Source organism: Amblyomma mixtum, chromosome 2 (assembly GCF_055824585.1).
Source record: "Amblyomma mixtum isolate Tamu chromosome 2, ASM5582458v1, whole genome shotgun sequence".
Taxonomy (NCBI): Eukaryota; Metazoa; Arthropoda; class Arachnida; order Ixodida; family Ixodidae; genus Amblyomma; species Amblyomma mixtum.
In genome coordinates this window covers 12,892,888-12,911,166 of record NC_143013.1, presented here as the reverse complement: position 1 = coordinate 12,911,166, position 18,279 = coordinate 12,892,888, and the positions used below count along the sequence as shown (strand labels likewise).

Below are 18,279 nucleotides of genomic sequence, written 5' to 3'. Positions count from 1 at the left end.
GCGTCAGAGCTCGGGGCCAGAATGTGAACCAAGATGCGCCTTGCTTTGCAGGAACTGGAGCTCCGGATAGAGACCCAAAAGCAGACGCTCGCATCCCGAGACGAGAGCATCAAGAAGCTGATGGAGATGCTGCAGAGCAAGGGTGTCGGTGCGTTCCAGCTCGCCTGCGATAAGCAGCGCTACGCCTCCGCGGAGCTGCCGCCGCCGTCTCACGCTATCGCGAGCGACGACACGCTTAACGCGGGCGCCTGCTTGTCGATTGATCGACTCCTTGCCGCACTACCGCAGGGGGCGGCGGCCCTCGGCCTCCGTCCAACGGGCCAGGCCGAACAGAATGCTAACCACGCCTTTTTTTCCTCGAGCGCCCTTAACGATCTGTCGACTTCTGGCTAATTAGTGACACTTCACGCGTTCTGCGCATGCCGGCCTAATGACGTGGAAGAGGAATATTTTGGCGGAGCCAAGGTGGGTGAGGAACGGCGGGCTGAGGGAACGCGAGCAGGCGCAGAAATGGCGAAAAGGTCAAATCCTCGAAGGTTGGCTAGGCAACCGTTCCTTCTTCCTGCGAGTGCTAGAAACCTGCCTAAAATCACGGATAACGTAATGTAACGTGATTATGGCACAGCGCCGCGCCTCACTGTGTCCTGGCATTTCGTCTAATCGGTCGACGACATGTTTCTCAGCCTCCTGCGGGTTTCGTTTAATCAGGGCGCTAAGGGCCGAAGCGAGTAGTCCTTTTTTTTATTTTTCGCAGGCCTGTTAAGTAAAAGCTAGCACTCAGTGAGCTTGTAATGAGGGCTTTACCTTGCACACCAGAGTCGGCAAAAAAACTTGCCTTTGGGGTGTGCAGAAAAGAAAAAAAAAAAGGTTTGTAAAGACATGGTTGCAACTGTAAGGAGCAGCAGGGTCATTTTGGTCAGGTAGCTGTTGGAACATGTGCAGTTGGAATATTGGGACATAGTTTTACTGACGTCTGCATCTTGGCGACGACGAAGAGAGTTTAATATTGCCCCTGAATAAGCTTGAAGTAATGTGTTCAGGTACGAGGCAATGTCAGCTTACCAGCGATTATAATGACAGTTCTTCGTGGTCTCTCTAAGTTCACTGCCGTTTTATATTTCGTGCTCAATCGATATCTACTAAAAATGTTGCCGGTGAACTATAATGACACTACAGGTGTACGCGTTTAGGGTGCACTCTTTATGCAGGGTCGAGAGAACGTTTGAGGTAACAGCGCCGGCAAGTTCCAGTATTCACTATCCAAAGCTCAAATGAGCTTTTTCGAGCTCTTTTGCCGCGGTCTGCCAACTGAGTGTTCTAATACAGCCACTGGCGGGTTCTGATGAACTCATAAGCCAGACGTATACAATCTAGATCACAATCTGCCCTTTTGTAACTCGTATAATCAGACATAGTGATCTCCAGAGGCCGCTATTCACAGGGTGTGACGAAGTCACGGCTCATAACATATCAAGAAAGTTTAATTTACAAGGTATTCAACTTTGAAAGTCTGCATGGGGGAATTTCGCGGCAAGCTGAAACAAAGTAATTACTGAAAACATATCGCAGGCTGCCAACCCTTTTCTGACATGTATACTGTGCAAGGCATTTTCGTTTTGAACCAGCTGTAACCATTGCAGATAAGTTGTTGCTGACTACCATCAGCACCTGTCCGATTTAGCGCTGCCTGTGTCGTACTATTTGTATCCCCGTATTGAAACATGTTGCACTGCCAGGATATGCAGGATCCAGGCAGAAGCCGTTCATCTACCGATTATTTTCAGGATTCGCTGCCAGCATGCTCTGGGGATGATAGTCCGCGTGTGTCGTGATCTCGTAGGAGTACCTATATTGAACCTGTTCGTTTCCAGTGATTAACTCCCCCATGGATATTGTAATAATACATCAAAACAGTAGTGATGTGAATCCCTCGCCAGCTTTTTTACTTTCATCTAGGTTTGGTTTATGGGGTTTAACGTCCCAAAGCGACTGAGGCTATGAAAGACGCCGTAGTGGAGGGCTCCGGAAATTTCGACCACCTGGGGTTCTTTAACGTGCACTGACATCGCACAGTACACGGGCCTCGAATTTCTCCTGCAAAGAAATTCAGCCGCCGCGACCGGGATCGAACCCGCGTCTTTCGGGCCAGCAGCCGAGCACCATAGCCACTGAGCCACCGCGGCGGCCTAGTAATAGTAGTAATAGAACCTGCACGGCGTAAGGCTGCCGAAAATACCCGATTGATGAACTCATATCAGACACAGTTCTTGACATTTTATTCTTTAATATTAACTGGTCTAATGTGGGGGCAGAAAACTATGTCGGAATACTGTAGTAATACCCACCGAATCAAAACACTACTTTACCTGATACCTAGAATAAGCTACCGAGAGGCTGCATGATATCACGAGCGTATTTATGCTTGACGCATTGGCATTGCACGCTTATTTTAAACATGTGCTCTACCCATTTCTACTAGACGGAAAAACGGACATTCACGTGCATGAACAAAAAATGAACGTAGTTCAAACACTAGAGAATAGACACCTTTAATATACCATGTGTCGTGATACCGTTACCGTAACCGGAGTGCTGGGAGTCTGCGCCGTCAATGCGCATGCGCAGATCACCCTGAGGGCGCCAGATGGCGCCACGTTCCCGTCAACAGCGTGCATGCCTTGCGCGTCGGGACCAATCAGCGCATGCGCAGTGGCGGGCCGCGGTACGCAGTAAGCGGTAGCGGTCGCGGTACGCGCTATGTTAAGTGTATCAATTGTTCCCAAGTTGAGTTTGCCTCACATATTTTCGAATTTCACATATCATTGCTCTTGGATGGAGGTACCCAAGAAAACCTGCCTGTAGAATTTCCGACAAAACTTTTTCACCCACGTACGAAATTATTCAGTGAAGTCAAACTCGATCTAGTCAAAGAAGTACATAAAAGAAAACGTGATTAGTTGACACGGTATAGGTGAATTCAAACGCGGCTTGTCAGAGAGTGCGTCTGCAAATTTCTTTTCCTCTGATCGCCGTTGTGTTGATCTCAAGACTTGATTTTGCTAGTGACGAGCTTGTACTTTTGTGCAATACCTGTTTTTCCTTGTGTACGTGGCTGTCATTGGATGTATTGCTGTAGTGACAATAAAGGCATCAGTGCTGAATCCAAAATTTTAAGTCGGTCATCAGACGCCACTTCCTTACATTTTATTTCAGACAGCAGAGAAATTGAATTCCCCGCTTAGACTACGCCGTCTTACAGAAACCACGTCGCCATATTTTTCACGACTGTCATGGCAGATGGTGATGTTTGGACTGCGCTGTAAGCAGGCCGAAGCTTCGTAAGTTAGCTCTGCAAAGGTTGTAAAGGCCGCAGTGCATATAGCTGTTGGCTGCGACCTCATTAGGAAAAGACATCTTCCGAGAAGAAAATTTCAGGGTTGTACAACGTTGAAGATGGAAAGCCATTTTGTTTTCTGTAATCACTAGACAAGGTTAGTCGGCCCAAATCTCCTTGCTTGCATGTTAAGTGTGAAAAAACTGTAGAAATTTATAGCTATCGTCATTAGCGCTTAGTTTGTACGGCACTACACAAAATTCGAAGTTTCGTCGTAGACTACTTTCTTGAATGTGTCTAAAAGGCTTTGCCGATTAGCCAAGCGCGTTGACCTCTAAGTTTTTTATTGGCGCGTTTGGGCAGAACACAGCATCTGATGACGTACCGGAAGCTCTCTAGTTGCCGGATGATGTAGTGATGGGAAGAGACGAAACCAAGCCGTTCGTGGCTCTGCCTCGCAGGGGGCCAGATGCTGGATGAACAGCGTATGGAGATGGAGCGACTCAAGAGCCGCCTCATTGAATCGGAAGCACGTGCGAGGCACCTGGAGACCATGTTGGACACCAGAGACCGAGACATTGGCAAGGTACACGATCCTTGCTCATAACGCGTCGCATAAGGAGTCTCTTCTTCTCCGGTACCACCTCTACAGTACAACTCGATGGACGCTTCAGGAGGGTCCATCATCGCCGATCGACAGTATTGTAGCGCTTAAAAAGTCGTTGATAAATACAGAAGCCCATAACCAGCATCGTGCTTTAGCACAGCGCTGTATCTGAATCGCCAGAGTGAACCAACACGTCTAAACGACAGATGCGTTTGCGCGATCATGTTTCAGGGCACAGGACAGTTGTAGTAAATTAGGGGACATGCTTTTGGCTGCGCACTCTACAAGCACGTTTTACTATACTGCTACCGGATTGCCGTGCGAAGTACCTATGCTGCCCTGCATTCTACGCGCATGCGCGGTGTATTAATACATATGCAGCACGCAGCAGGAGCGACGGTAGAGAGTTATAGCATAGCGCGATCCCCGATGGGCTAACGTGATCGCCTTCCGCGGGCCACCACTGCGTACGCGCTGATTGGTCCCGACGCGGAAGGCGAGCACGCAGCTGACGGGCAAGCGGCGCCACCTGGTGCCCTCAGGGCGTTCTGCGCACGCGCAGTGACGCCTCGGGGAAGCGGATCACGGTAGTGGACCGTGGATCGCGTTATGCTATAACTCTCTAATAGTAACGATATGCAGTGACGGTATGTCAATGGTTTTTGTTGATATATATATATATATAGCCACAAAAACAACCTACAACAATGCTCCAAGTCCTGCACTAAATGCTGTAGGGAGTAAACGTTTAGTCACGTGTCTCGCGAGTGCATGAAGCGTTTTAAACTCAGCGTTACGATCGCATTCACATGCACCGTAATTACGCGAGCCAGAAATTGGCTTTGGGGAAAAGTAGGCACCCTTCGGCCCCTTGACATCGCGGCCATGTGCGTGTTGGAACAAATTATATTGGAGTCATCTCACTGTTCTGCTTGTCTTGGCATGACGAAAAGCACCAATGTGCGCTACGTCAGTCATACGTCGGTAACGTAAGTATTACTTTTTACTCTGGCGCATAACAGCGCGCTCTCACCTCGGATAAACAGTGTGTAAGGCTTCGATGAGTAATTAATGAGAGACGTTGGTTCGGCGATCTGGCGGAGCAGTGTACGATGGAGTGCGGAGGAGCTCTGTGCGACGCCGGTACCGGGCGTACGGCAGGCGACGGGTCCGCCAGCCCTGCCCGGCGAGGGCGTTCCTTCTCAGACGAGCTTCGCGCAACGTACGGAAACCACATTGCCATGATGGAGGCCATCCTGGACACGAAGGTATGTAGATCATCCCATCCTCTCCCTCTGCCACGCGTAGTCGCAGAATTAATGCTGCTGTCGCACGGGCAATGCCGATCTCGATCGACTCTGATCTGGCTCGACGTGCAGCGCTGCTAGATGGACAAAAGAGGAGGGGGGAAAGAAGGGCTCGTTATGACACACATGACGGAAGCCAACAGTCACAGAAACCAAGCAGAATAGAGGATGTTGTTTTTTTTTTTCTGTTCATCAGTGAGCTATGAATACAGTAATTATTTTTTTTTAAAGATAACTGATTAGAAAGCAGAAGAAAAACAACCAAATGCTGCCGTTGGCATCCGAATTCATGACCTCAGAATTTCGTATCCGGTGCTCTACCAAATGAGCTACGGCTACGGCTGTCCAATCTTCTGCTTTCGGGGGTATTTATATGCAATCGACCGAACCTTTAGAGTGTTCACCAGCGCCACCCTCTTCCACAGCGGCCGACGTAGCACCTCCTGTATTACCGCGAGTGCCACGTAGGAACGTGCTCGACCGGCAAGGGCGGAAGCTGTGCGAGAACCATCTTATGCTATCTGTGGCGACGCTTTCAAGGGTATTCATGCGTAGTGCTTTGGCTTCCGTCATGTATGGGGTCACCCGCGAGCAGCCGGCCGGGAAGGCGCGCTTCCGTGCCAGCTATGCGCGGGCGTTCTCGTGTCCCCAACCCGTGGCGCAAAGTCACAGCCACGGCGGGTTCGGACGAAGTAGGCAACGAACAGAGTACGCTAGGAAACCGTTTATTTACCTAGCGCAAGGCAAAGCACACTGCGGAAGAATGTTCTATCCGATAATAGATGGTTCAGCAGCTTACCAAGTCGTCGTCGACTGGCGTTGGATAATCCGGGAGGGCGCGGGCAGGAGACGGGGTCGGCGGGGCAATCGGGCAGTCACCGCGGCGAGAGGAGAGACTAGACAGCCTTTGTTCCCGCGTGAGCTCTCCTTAAACCCCTACGACATTGCACCCCCTTGAGCAACCGGTTGCAACCAAGAGGGGTCGTTCACCCCGTTCCTAAGACGCCAGAGCGTAGGCGTGACGTCACGTCCGAGCTGAGGGTGAGGAGAGTGGCCGCGTGCCCCCCTCTCCCCATGCCCGGCGGCGGGCGCTTCGTCGCGTGACTCAGCGCGGGGCGGCGAGGGATATCTGTATATCCCACACATGTAACGCTACTAGTTGTCACGAATCGATCCCGATCGACCAGTTGGCTTGCTAAATGCCAGTAAGCGCTGCTTGCACTCTTAGTTGCACAAATTATGGCAAACGAATGGTTTCGTTATGAGGTAAAAGTAAACTTAAACACATCCAATCGAAAATTCCGTGTCTGTGACGAAGCTACAGCGGGTTTCATCACAAACGCACACGAAAGACTATATAATCGTCCCGTGGACATGGGTTCTGCTACTGCTAAGTAATTCCCAGATAGGCCTGTGACGTTTAAACAACATTGAAAATCAAGCCCGCTAGACAAAGTGAAGACTAATATAAAATTCCAGAGCTTTCATATAACATCTTCCTTTACGTTTCATTTTTACTTTGCGTTTTCTTTCCTGAGCACGACGATAGCAGCCCTCAATTCAGATCAAAAGCTCGAACACGCTTCAGGAACCGGATTGGGGCCGAAGGTGGTCGAATTAGTCTTGTAGCAAAGTCGGATATGCATCGAGTTCGACCGTGATCGAAAGTGCTAGTGTGACAGCAATATTAAATATATTGTGCTAAAATGCTTGGCCTTGAGGCTGATGAAATGCAGCAGATGACGGCATCAGAGGATACTTCGGTAAAATTAATTTCCCTGAAGTTTCTAGGTCGCGACGTTTGGTTTAAAGTCTTTTTTATTTGTTTAGTGAATTGGCAAATGCATTTGGAGATCTTCATATTCTGGCTTAGCCTTCGCGTTGCCTTTATTTGCACTGAATTATTTTGTTTGCTGTTGGTTGCGAGTGTTTTATCTATTGTTTTGTAGCTATTTACAGCAGCATAATTGTAGGCTGTATCACATGCGCTGTTAATGACATTGTACGAGCTGTCAGAAACACGCAGGCAAGGTAGATATGCCGAGTATGAGCACGCGACGAACTCCCATATCAAACCTTGGCTAGATGCATACGTTCAGTGATTCGGCCAAAAGTAGAGCAGACGCGGTGAGCTCATGTGTATGACAAGGGAGTGCTTAGGCTTTCTGTTCAGAGAACGAACCAATGAAAATTCCATTTACTGCAATTTATGGTAGCATTAAGTACAGCTTTTAACTGTGTGCAAATCCCAAAGCTGAAAACGTTAACCCAGCACTCACTACACGGCTCTCCATAAGAAGGTATTCTAGCCATTACAACTATTCTGATTCGTTCCAACAAGATAGAAGCCGTAGTATGGTCGCCTGAGTTGTGAACGTAACGTGGTCATATACTCAGGAGAACTAGAAAGGTTAATTCATTCATCGATCACAGTGTCATTTTTTTTTTAATTAATAGTTGTCCATGTCTCCGAATTACTTTCCCGGGTGAAAAATAAGCTTCACGGTATTCCCTCAAACCTGTCACGGAAGTAAGGATAGCTACGATCTCTGCTCCGTTCAGGCGGCTTGAAATTGGGCATATCTAGAGCAGGATCTCAATTAATGCGTCGGAAATCCTGCCCACCGGCTTGCTGCTGCTGTTGCTGCTGCTGTAGCTGCCGCCTTCGAACTCGCCCTTGTGTGTTTGTTTCCCTTGTTTGTTTTTCTTTTGTTGTTTGCTTTGTCCCTCCTTGTTTCGTTTCTCTTTGTCGTTTCTGTTGCCGCCTGCCGTAGCGCCCACCCGCTCCCCGCATGCGCTGTTCAATGTGCTGGTCAGGATGCTCGGATCAACATCCTGGAAAGCGAAGTCGAGCTGCTCGAGAAAGAGCTCGAGCAGACAGCCCGCCTGACGCGAGCCGAACTCAATGCGCACACGCCACAGCTGGTCGCCGGCAACGATGACGTCGCGGTGAGTATCGTGCTTGGCGGCGGAGAAGCTTGCCAGGTCCATAGCGCGAGATCACATATAGTGACACTGAGGGAGACACTGGAGCCCGTAGTAAGGCACATCAGATTAAATCAAAGTTTATTAATTCCAAGAAAGAGTTACAAACTTTAAAGTGTACAGACGAGTGTGATTAACACATAGAGAATAGCTATGCGAATTATGCACAATATTACATACAAAGAATACCCTTACAGAAAATGTTTAGACAGCATAGACTGTTCACATACTTTTGCCTATAAAGTCTGTAGGCTTTCTATAGACAAATCCTAGAGAACAGTCTATAGGCAATAAAAATTTTGTAGACAGTCTGTAGACAATCTTTAGATTTATGGCCATACACTTCTATAGACAGTGTATAGATCATGAATAGACAAAAGAAATATCTATACGAAAGAGATAGAGTCTATAAGAAGTCTATAGACCATTTTTATAAGGGTAGGCACAACAGTATGCATAATGTGAAGAATAATATAAAGAATAGAGCGACTAATTCCGTTAAGCTAAACAAAAAAGAAAAACGGTCCGCATTCAGTCAAGTCGACTCACACGTACCAAGCTGTGCCAACTCGACCCACAAGGATTGCATAGCTTCCTTTCCGGGGCACGATTAGCGCCGATGAAGATTTCCAGGCACATCAAGCGCTCAGTCGTGCTGCTAGAAAAAGTTTTATTTGACATTAATAAAGGAAAGGTGGCGAGTGACCTAAAACGCAAAGGAGACTAGGTAACGAATTGTGAGCAGTGTACATAACACATATCTCAACAAGAAAAATACATCACAACTGAATCACATGTACCGAGAGCCTTTGTTAGTCGGCCTCGGTGTCGGTCCGCCATTCCGCCATTTTGACAAGAGCGCGAGATGCGTTTATGCAAGCAAACATCATGGGCCTGTTTCTGTCATTACCGCCGTGTCGCCTTCTCCCATGACCTACGTCGCCGGGAGCAGCCACCAATGGCAGAGAGGACTCAATGAAACAAAACGAGGTGAATTATTAGAAGGTACTGCCCCATGTTTCATTCAGCGCACACGTTGTGTCCGTCCTTTTACACTGACTTCACTCTTGCGGTCACGTCATGCTGGCCTCGCTTCGTAGTCGGTAAGTAGTGGTTTGTGAGTGAGCACGTGCAAGAACAAGCAGATCGGTGAGTATGCGTCAACCTTGCCTTGCTTGCGCCTCTAGCAAGCTCGGCCATGGGCTTGTGCCTTTTATTTCTGCGGTAATATATGCAACAGAGTAAATATGTGGTCGCGTACAAAGCCATAGGCGAAGATAATAGCAAAATATGCCTATTGCAAGTCATGAGAGGTACTGGGATCAGTACGAACTTCTGACCGTTGTATTGAGCAGCATTGCCATCGCTTTGTGTGTGTGCTCTCAGTGCTCGACATCTTTGTCTACGGACCGTCGGCGCCCAGTACCACTAACCATCCCAGTACCCATCTTACATTTGGTGGAGGTGCTTGGTACCCAGCACCTCCACCAAATGTAAGATGGGTACTGGGATGGTTAGAGGTACTGGGCGCCGACGGTATTTAAATGGCGATGCACCTACTAGACAACGGGACTAGGTTCTATCCCATAAAGCGGCGACTGCAGCCAAATCTTTCCTTTCTAGGCTCTGATCTCAGCTCATGATCTAAGAATAGCCGTGAGAGACGATGCCAATTAAACGGAGACGGATGAGCCTATTAAAAAAGTTGGTGAGAAAGAGAAAGAAAGAAAGAAAGAAAGAAGGAAAGGAAGGAAGGAAGAAAGGAAGGAAGGAAGGAAAGAAAGTAAGAGAGAAACAAAGAAAGAAAGAAAAGAAGAGAAAGAAAGAAAGGAAGAAAGAAAGAAGGAAAGAAAGAAAGAAAGAACGAAAGAGAGAAAGAAAGAAAGAAAGAAAGAAAGAAAGAAAGAAAGAAAGAAAGAAAGAAAGAAAGAAAGAAAGAAAGAAAGAAAGAAAGAAAGAAAGAAAGAAAGAAAGAAAGAAAGAAAGAAAGAAAGAAAGAAAGAAAGAAAGAAAGAAAGAAAGAAAGAAAGAAAGAAAGAAAGAAAGAAAGAAGGAAGCTGCTTGTCGGCACCAGTTATCAAAATGTGTCCCGGTAGGTGGGGCTGATGAAAATGTTTGACAGTTTTTGATGGAGATTGATGTGGTTGGGGTCCCTAGTCCGGCGCACCACTGGCTGTGTTTGCTGCTCGTGCTCTCTCGAAGAGTTGCTGCTGGTGCCCAAGCGAAATTATTCTGGTTTATTTATCACTGCTAAAATTCACAAAACTAATTAACCAATTCAACCTTATCCTGGAAGTGAGCTCATTGGAAAGTGTAATAAACGATATGAGAAATTCCGACAGTAGGCTTTTTCGCAAAGCGCATTACTGCTGCGATGGCACCGTCTTGTTTTCTCATGAAGATGGCTTGCAAGTTTAGGTTATTTGACCCACGTATTACGTGATATTGCTTGTTCATTAATGTGTCTGTTCAAGAAATGGGGTAATTTTGAGCAGTCATTTCATTGATGCCTTCTTCAGATGCTGTTTGTCTTGTGCAGCGGAAACAAAAGACTCAAGTACTTCAAAACTTCCATGTTTTATTTAGAAGTAAACGCACTCTACTCCGGGAAATTTCGCTATCGCACATTGCTCCTTGCACTGGTTAGTGCACGGGAACCAACAGATTGCAGTTCAACAGTTTTATCACACTGAGCGCCCATAATGAACAAAACTTTGTTACTCGAGTGGAAAGGAAAGAAAATCCTTCAAGTCAGCTTCTCTACAATTGAGCGCTCAGTGTTGTAGAGAAAATTTCGAGCAAAGAGGCTGTTCGCAGAGCTTCGCACGACATCGTCTCCAAGCTTGATTTAGAGCACGCCCAGTGTGCTTTCGATTAGCGACGCGCTCACGAGCCTAGCAGCGGTGGCTGATTGATGGTGGGGCGTTCGGCCGCAGCTGGACGAGCTCCGGATCGAGCTGAACAAGCGCGACCAGGAGCTGCTGGCCATGGGTGCCAAGATGAAGACGCTGGAGGAGCAGCACCACGACTACCAGCGCCACATCGCCGTGCTCAAGGAGTCTCTGTGCGCCAAGGAGGAGCACTACAACATGCTCCAGGCAGACGTCAGTGCTTTTTTTCTTCCCTCTCCTTTCGTTGTCACTACTCTTCTCATTAATGTGTGAGGTTCACTAGAAGATAGAAACGTTGGCCGAAATGACGATTGTTGATGCTGGACAGTAGAGGGTCCATTTGGCTTGGAAAGGTTTTTGTGTACATTTGCTAATGTTTTTCTTCTAAAGCGGAAAAAATTTGCCTCCTGCGCGATGTTCAAACGCAGCTCTTATGAAGGACAAGTGCTCCCAACATTAACGTTCTATCGCTTTTTTCATTTCATCATAGCTTGCTTTCGAGAATGAGGTTTGGAAAGACTTCCTCATGTGGCACAACTCAAAAAACAACGCAGTTGATGACAGACGGACAAGGAAAAAGGAACTTAATTTTGGAAATCGCTAACCCACGGTTCTCTGCAATTTTTTTTCTACCGTTCTTCTTATATTCCTCCAGTGACCTGTTGCGTAAAATGAAGACAAAATAATGCTGTCACTAAATCCTCTGCGACGCGTGGGTTGCAATGTCTGTTGCGACGGTGTTTGTGTGTCTAGGTTACATGCAAAGGCTGTATGATGTCTTTTCACCGGTCGTTTATAGGGCTCAAAAATACTCTATTTTTTTTTTTTTGTGATGACTTCAACGACCCCATCAACCGCTAAAGTTATAGAGCCTTCTCTATGCTTAAGACAGCATCCAAGTAATTGCAGTGAAGAAACCATCGCATGAATATTACAGCTCTTAGAAACTCTAGACATGACCCACAAGGCCATGATTTTCGCGTACGCGCTTAGGGAAAGTGTCTACATGGCGTGCGTGGAATAATTCGAACCTCTTTCCATGATTTTAGTTATTTGTCGCCAGTTACCCAACTGCTCTGTAATCAAACTCAGCATCTACGAGAGAAGTAGGCCAGCTCATTTTCAAAACAAATTTCGAACTTAAAGCACGGGACGTGTAGGGTCAGCTTACCTGATTATATTTGGTAATCTGGGTCAGTTCAACTGCGAAAAAGTTTCTTGGTATCTATATCTAGCAAGTGCCTCAGTTATTTCCGGGAAGTGAGGAAAACTGCTTTTCTTCGGCTCCAAATGTCAACAATGTTGCAGAATCTCAGTGTTGCTGAATACTAAATTTGCCAGCCTTCGCACCCAGTTCCTGCGCATCCAGTGCAGTGGTCGGTGTGGTTGCAACGCCCCCTGCAGGTAGAAGAACTGCGGCAGCGGCTGGAAGAGAAGAACAAGTTGATCGAGAAAAAAACGCAGCAGGCGCTCACAGCGACGCAGGAGCGCAACCATCTTAGCCAGGAGCTGCAGGAGATCCGAGACCACATGGACATCAAGGATCGCAAAATCAACGTGCTTCAGAGGAAGGTCCGTACTTTCCCTTCACATTTACACCATAATATACATTTCATTACCTAACTGAGTTTGGGGGTTAGGAGTAGTGTACGTTTGCCGTAACGTCTTAAATTAACTAGAGTTGGTTATAACTGTTGCGCGAAGTGCAAACTGTTCTGCTGTAAACTGCCGACCGGCTGCACCTAATTTGAACGCGCATACAGTCGAGCCTGGATATATCGAATTATTGGCTATATCGAACATACAGGATATCCTCTTGAAAATCTTGTGTATAAATAGAGGAGTCGCGTCGCGCGTATATCGAACTGAGATTTCGCCGGTATTTTGATATATCGAACTGCGCGCCGCGGTCCCGCGTGTGGCGCCTCTCCTAAGAAATGGCTTCCTTCGATGGCTTTTCGCGCGCGGAGACGGATCTGCTGCGCAGCCTTCTACATCTGATGGCAACGCTAGCGCTGTGAAACCGCGTGACGAGGTGAACGTGGGGAGTGCTTTAGGGTGGCCTTCGTTCTCCTGTACTCGATTTTTTTTTTTTTTACACCATATCGGTGTCTTGCGGTGAAGAAAACCTAACTCAAGACTAGCGGCGGTCCTCACGTGGCGTGTTTCGCTGCCGAAGGATTTGCGGAAGCCAACTTCACCTTAATTTTTAATAAACGATTATTATATTTATAATCAACTGCTAACATTAGACGTCTTATGATGGAGAGTGGCTAGTTCCAAAGCATCGTAATGTATTACATGCCATTGGTTAAGTACCGTTGTCTGTTCATCTATGGCATGCGTTCCCCCTTTTAAGCGGAGCAGTCAAAGAAGAGCCTACTCTAAAGCAGCTTTCTTTTGTCTTCCGTGAAGAACCTTCCTTCACTCTTCTTCAGGATCCCTTGTAGTAGACATGCGTTTCTTTCACACACTCCGACTTCGACCACGTTTGGTGTCAAGGAAATACGTTTATTTTCTGTCCAATTCGAGAAATGGTATCAGAGCATCGTTGCACGTGCCCCGATAGTTATTACATAATTTTGGCATGCAGTAAACTTTTCAGTTACGGCATGCTATAAAGAATTGCGGCTGTATATGTCACTGAAAGTATACAAAATATGTGATCTATTTTATAACATTATAACACTACAGTAGGATGCCACTAAACGCAGCGATAGATGGCCCTGGGAAGAGACACTGCAGCAGTTGGCATGGGCCAAATTTAACGACGTCACGGTTAATCGCCTTGCTCCTGCCACCCACCTGCGATGTCGCGCTAGCAGGTGAAGGGGATAAACTGGACGTCGTTGCTATTGGTGGACGTCACAGGCTGCAATTCCGCTTCCGAGAACCATCTGCCACTTGGTTCTTGAGTTGTATCCGGCGATAAAATTATTAAGCCCAGGCCAGTATCAATTTCTTGTCAAGTCACCTGCATTTCTGTTTTTCAACGTGAGAAGCTCAGATGTCCCCTCGCCAATGCAGATCGAGAACCTGGAGGACCTGCTGAAGGAGAAGGACAACCAGGTGGACATGGCGCGGGCGCGTCTCTCGGCGATCCAGGCGCACCACTCGACGTCGGAGGGCGCCCTGTCCAGCCTGGAGGAGGCCATCGGCGACAAGGACAAGCAGATCGTGCAGCTGCGAGAGCAGCGGGACCGCGCCGAGCAGGAGCGCAACGAGGAGCGGGACCTGCACGAGCGCCAGTTGGCCGAGTACCGCATGAAGATGCACGCGCTGGAGAGCGAGATGGACAAGCTGCAGGGCCGCCTGGAGAAGGCCAACGCCGAGAAAGAGCGCCTGGAGGCGCGTCTCGAGAACTCCCAGTCCGAGCTTGGACAGGCGCGCGCCGAGCTGGACAAGATCCAGGCCGAGGTAAGCCGCTCGTCTGCAGACTGGGAGCGGCTGCGCGGCGAACACGCGCGGTTGTCGCTCGAGAACGACCGCTTCCGGGAGCACGTGGGCCGCCTGGAGCAGCCCACGGTGACGGCTTCGCCGTACCGGAGCACCACCAGCGTTCTGCCGCTGCAGCACGCGTCCGACGAGCGGATACAAGAGAAGCTCGACCGTTGCCAGGCCGAGCTCCGCCGGGCGCAAGCTGAGCTGAGGATGACGCAAGCCGAGCAGGAGCGGGCGCGCGGCGAACAGGAGCAGCTGCAGGAGAAGCTCGAGCGCTCCCAGGGAGAGGTGTACCGGCTCAAGGCCAAGCTGGAGAACGCGCAGGCCGAGAGGGAGGCCCTGCAGGAAGAGTACGACCGCGTGCAGGGAATCGTGGCCCGTGGACAGTCGGACCGGGACGCAGCGTTGGCTGAAGCCGATACGCTGCGCGCGGAGCTGGAGCGCGTCCAGGGCGCTCTGACCAAGGCACAGATATCGCAGGAGAAGACGCAAGCTTCGCTGGACCGAGCGCAGCTGGAAGCCGACAGGCTTCAGGAGAAGCTGGACAAGGCGCTGGCCGAGACTAGAAGGCTGGGGGCCGACCGCGAGCGCTGTCAGGACGAAGTTCAAGGCTTGCAGGGCCAGCTGGCCCAAGCTCAGCTGCAGGCTCAAAGGGCGCACAAGGAGAAGGACGCTTTGCAGGCAGAGCTGGAGCAGGCTAGGGAGAAGGCCGAAAGAGCGCTGTCGCTGCAGCAGAGGCTGCACAAGGAACGCGACACCGCTCAGGCGGAAGCCGATGCGCTTAGAGACCGCCTGGACTTGCTCCAGAGTCAACTAGCCAAAGCGCACAAGGAACGCGAGAACATCCAGGCCGAGTTTGAGGTGATGCGTGACAGGCACGACAAGGCGACGCTCCAGGCGGAGCGAGGACGAGCCGAGGCCGACGCAGCACAGGCCGAGTTGCGGGCAGCGCGCGACCGCGCCGACAAACTCCAGTTGCAGCTGCAGAAGGCCCAGGAAGAAAGGGAACTGTGCAGACTGGAACAGGACAAGCTCCGCGAGAAGCTTGACAGGGCACAGGCGGAAAGCTTTAAAGCCCAAGCCCGATGGGACCAGGGACAGGCAGAAGCGGACCGTCTGGCCCTGGAATTGGACAAGTGCCAAGTCCTGCTGGCTAAAACTAAGGAAGACCACAAGCGCTCTCAGGAAGAATTTGAAGGATTGCAAGATCTGTATGTCCGAACGAATGCTCAGCTCGCAAAGACCAAAGAGGCGGAGGAGAAGACACGACAGGACCTTGACCGCTGTCAAGTCGAGCTGGAAGTGGCCCGCGATCGTTTGGATAAGGCACAGCTGGAGGCACGCCGTCTTCAAGCCGAGCGCGATCGGCTGCAAGCCGAGGTAGACCGCCTGTCTCTAGACATGGACCGCATCCAAACGCAAGTGGGGAAGACCCAAACGCACCACGAGAAGTCCCAAGAAGAACTGGCTAGGATGCAGGTGGAACTGGAGAAACTGTACGAGAAGTTGGACAGGGCACAGACAGAACTGCGTAAGACACAGAACGAAAAAGATCGCCTTCAATCAGAAAAAGAGAGCCAGCAGGCCGAATTGGATCGTTATCAGGCGCAAATGGCCAAGTATCACAACGTCCAGGACAAGTCTCAAGCTGAGTTTGAACGCCTTCGCATCGATGTCGAGAAGATGCGTGACAAGTACGAAAAGACACTCGCGGAACTTAACAAAACAAGCGAGGAAAACGCGAAGCTCAAAGCCGAGCTGGACAGAACACGGACAGAAAAGGGCGTCACTCAGGAAGAACGCCAGGCACATGCAAATGAAATAGAACGCCTCTACATCGAAGTCGAAAAAGCCAAGGACAAGTACGAAGGCGCCAAGTTGGAGGTCAAAAAACTACAGGACATGCGCGCCCAACACCAAGCTGAAAATGAACGCTTGCGGAGGGCCTTGGAGGCGACGCAGGCTGAGCTTAAGAAAGCTAATGCGACGGCAGACGATCGACAACGCCAGGATATAGAGAAATTAACAATCGAGTGTCAGAGGCTGCGGGAAAAATCTGACCGCGCCATCCAGGAGAGGGACACGCTGCTTGCAGAGCTGAACAAGGCTCAGGCGACATTGGATTCGTTGCACGAAGCAAGCGAGGGCGACAAGCAGAAGAGTAGCTTGGAGGTAGAGCGCCTAAGGCACCTCCTGGGTCGCTCCGAGGAAGACCTCCAGAAGACGGTCGGAGAGAACAGCCGGCTACAGATGGAGGTGGAGCGCTTGAAACAGGATGTCGAAGACGCCGAGCGGTACATCTCGAGCGTTCAGGAGAGTTCGCAGAAAGACCGCAACCAACAGGAGAGCCTTCGAGCAGAGACAAAACGACTCCAGGAAAGTCTCGAGATGGTCCAGGAAGAGCTACGAAAGACAGCTCAGGAGCGGAACAGGCTTCAGGTCGAAGTCCAGGAGCTCGTCGGTGAACTGCAGCGACGAAGCGGAACGGAAGCGGCTTCACGGGCGCAAGAAGATGCTAGGCTGCGCAGCGAGATCGAGAAACAGCAGCAAGAACTTCAGCACCTGCAAAAGGAGCTGAAGAAGAGCAGCCAGCATATGCAGAAGCTCGAGACGGAGAACAAGGAGCTCAAGGCTAAGTTGGAAAGGGCTCTGGACACAGCTGCTCAGGCGCAGAGGCAGTCAGACGAGACCCACGCGGAGACTGTCAAACTGAAAGAGGCGAACCGGATGCTGAAGCAGCAACAGCAGCAACTTCAGCAACAAGCCGCCGGTGGAGCCAAGGAAGGTGAGCGCGAGAAAATGCAGAGGGAGCTGGACAGGATGCAAGCGGAAATGGAAAGCCAGAGAGAGGAAGCTTCGAAGCTGAGGAAGCAGCTGGAACAGTCACGCGCGGAGGTCAAGAACTTCGCCGTGGAACGAGATCGCTTCCAGGAACAGCTGGAGAAACTGGTGCAAGAAATCGAACGGAGGGAGGTCAGTGACCGTCACGTGTGCTCATCGACGAATGGCTTCAGCACGTCCTTGGTTACTCCAACCCTGGTTCTAGCAGCACGCGTTTTGTTCTGTTGGCGAATGGTTCAGTGACTTTTTTTTTCCCCTTTTCTTGCAGTTTTGTTTCCACATCAATAATGTGCCTTTATTATTCTTTTTTATTTCTTTGCTTTGAGATGAACATATATGCTTGCATTTCTGTAGATATTTTCGCTTTAATTCTGCACAAGAACTGCTAGGTTTATGTATAGTTTCCTTTTGTTTCTGTAGCCACTATGACAGCGTGCACGACGAAGTACGGCTGTCAGCATGTAGCTAGCTTTCTGATGGTAGTCGTATTTTTCGTGTCTGTAGTAGAAAAGGCTGTAAGCGTTTTTGATGTATACTGTATCGAACAGCGCGGACACAGAGAAGCACTAGAGACGAAGAAACAGGCGAACACAGCGTTTTGTTTGTCAGTTTTCTCGTCTCTTGTGCTTGTCTATGTTTGCGCTGCTCGATACAGGATGCTTGGCTAACAAGCCCACCAAAACGTTCCTGCTGTATAGACACCGCGTTTATTGTAAACATAACTAAGCATAGTTCGTAATGCGACGCATCTATACCATAACTGCGACTAGGTTCTTTAGTGTCCATGAAATTGCATGCCGTATACCCTCAATTGGTTCCTTGGCGATTGCTTGGTTCTGTTGGCCCTAAAACGGGCATAAATCTCTACCGCAA

The 18,279-nt window shown here is 49.4% G+C and overlaps 1 protein-coding gene across 1 annotated transcript in view; it reads left to right on the top strand.

Annotated features, from left to right (window-relative positions):
- Nucleotides 1-18,279, top strand: part of LOC149358457 (uncharacterized) — a 136,767-nt gene that overhangs the window by 86,043 nt on the left and 32,445 nt on the right. Inside the window, exons 3-7 of the mRNA XM_089570523.1 lie at nucleotides 52-148; nucleotides 3,796-3,920; nucleotides 11,170-11,337; nucleotides 12,529-12,696; nucleotides 14,152-17,538. Of these exons, the coding sequence (XP_089426649.1) occupies nucleotides 52-148; nucleotides 3,796-3,920; nucleotides 11,170-11,337; nucleotides 12,529-12,696; nucleotides 14,152-17,538 (3,945 nt within the window). The remainder of the gene's footprint in view (nucleotides 1-51; nucleotides 149-3,795; nucleotides 3,921-11,169; nucleotides 11,338-12,528; nucleotides 12,697-14,151; nucleotides 17,539-18,279) is intronic.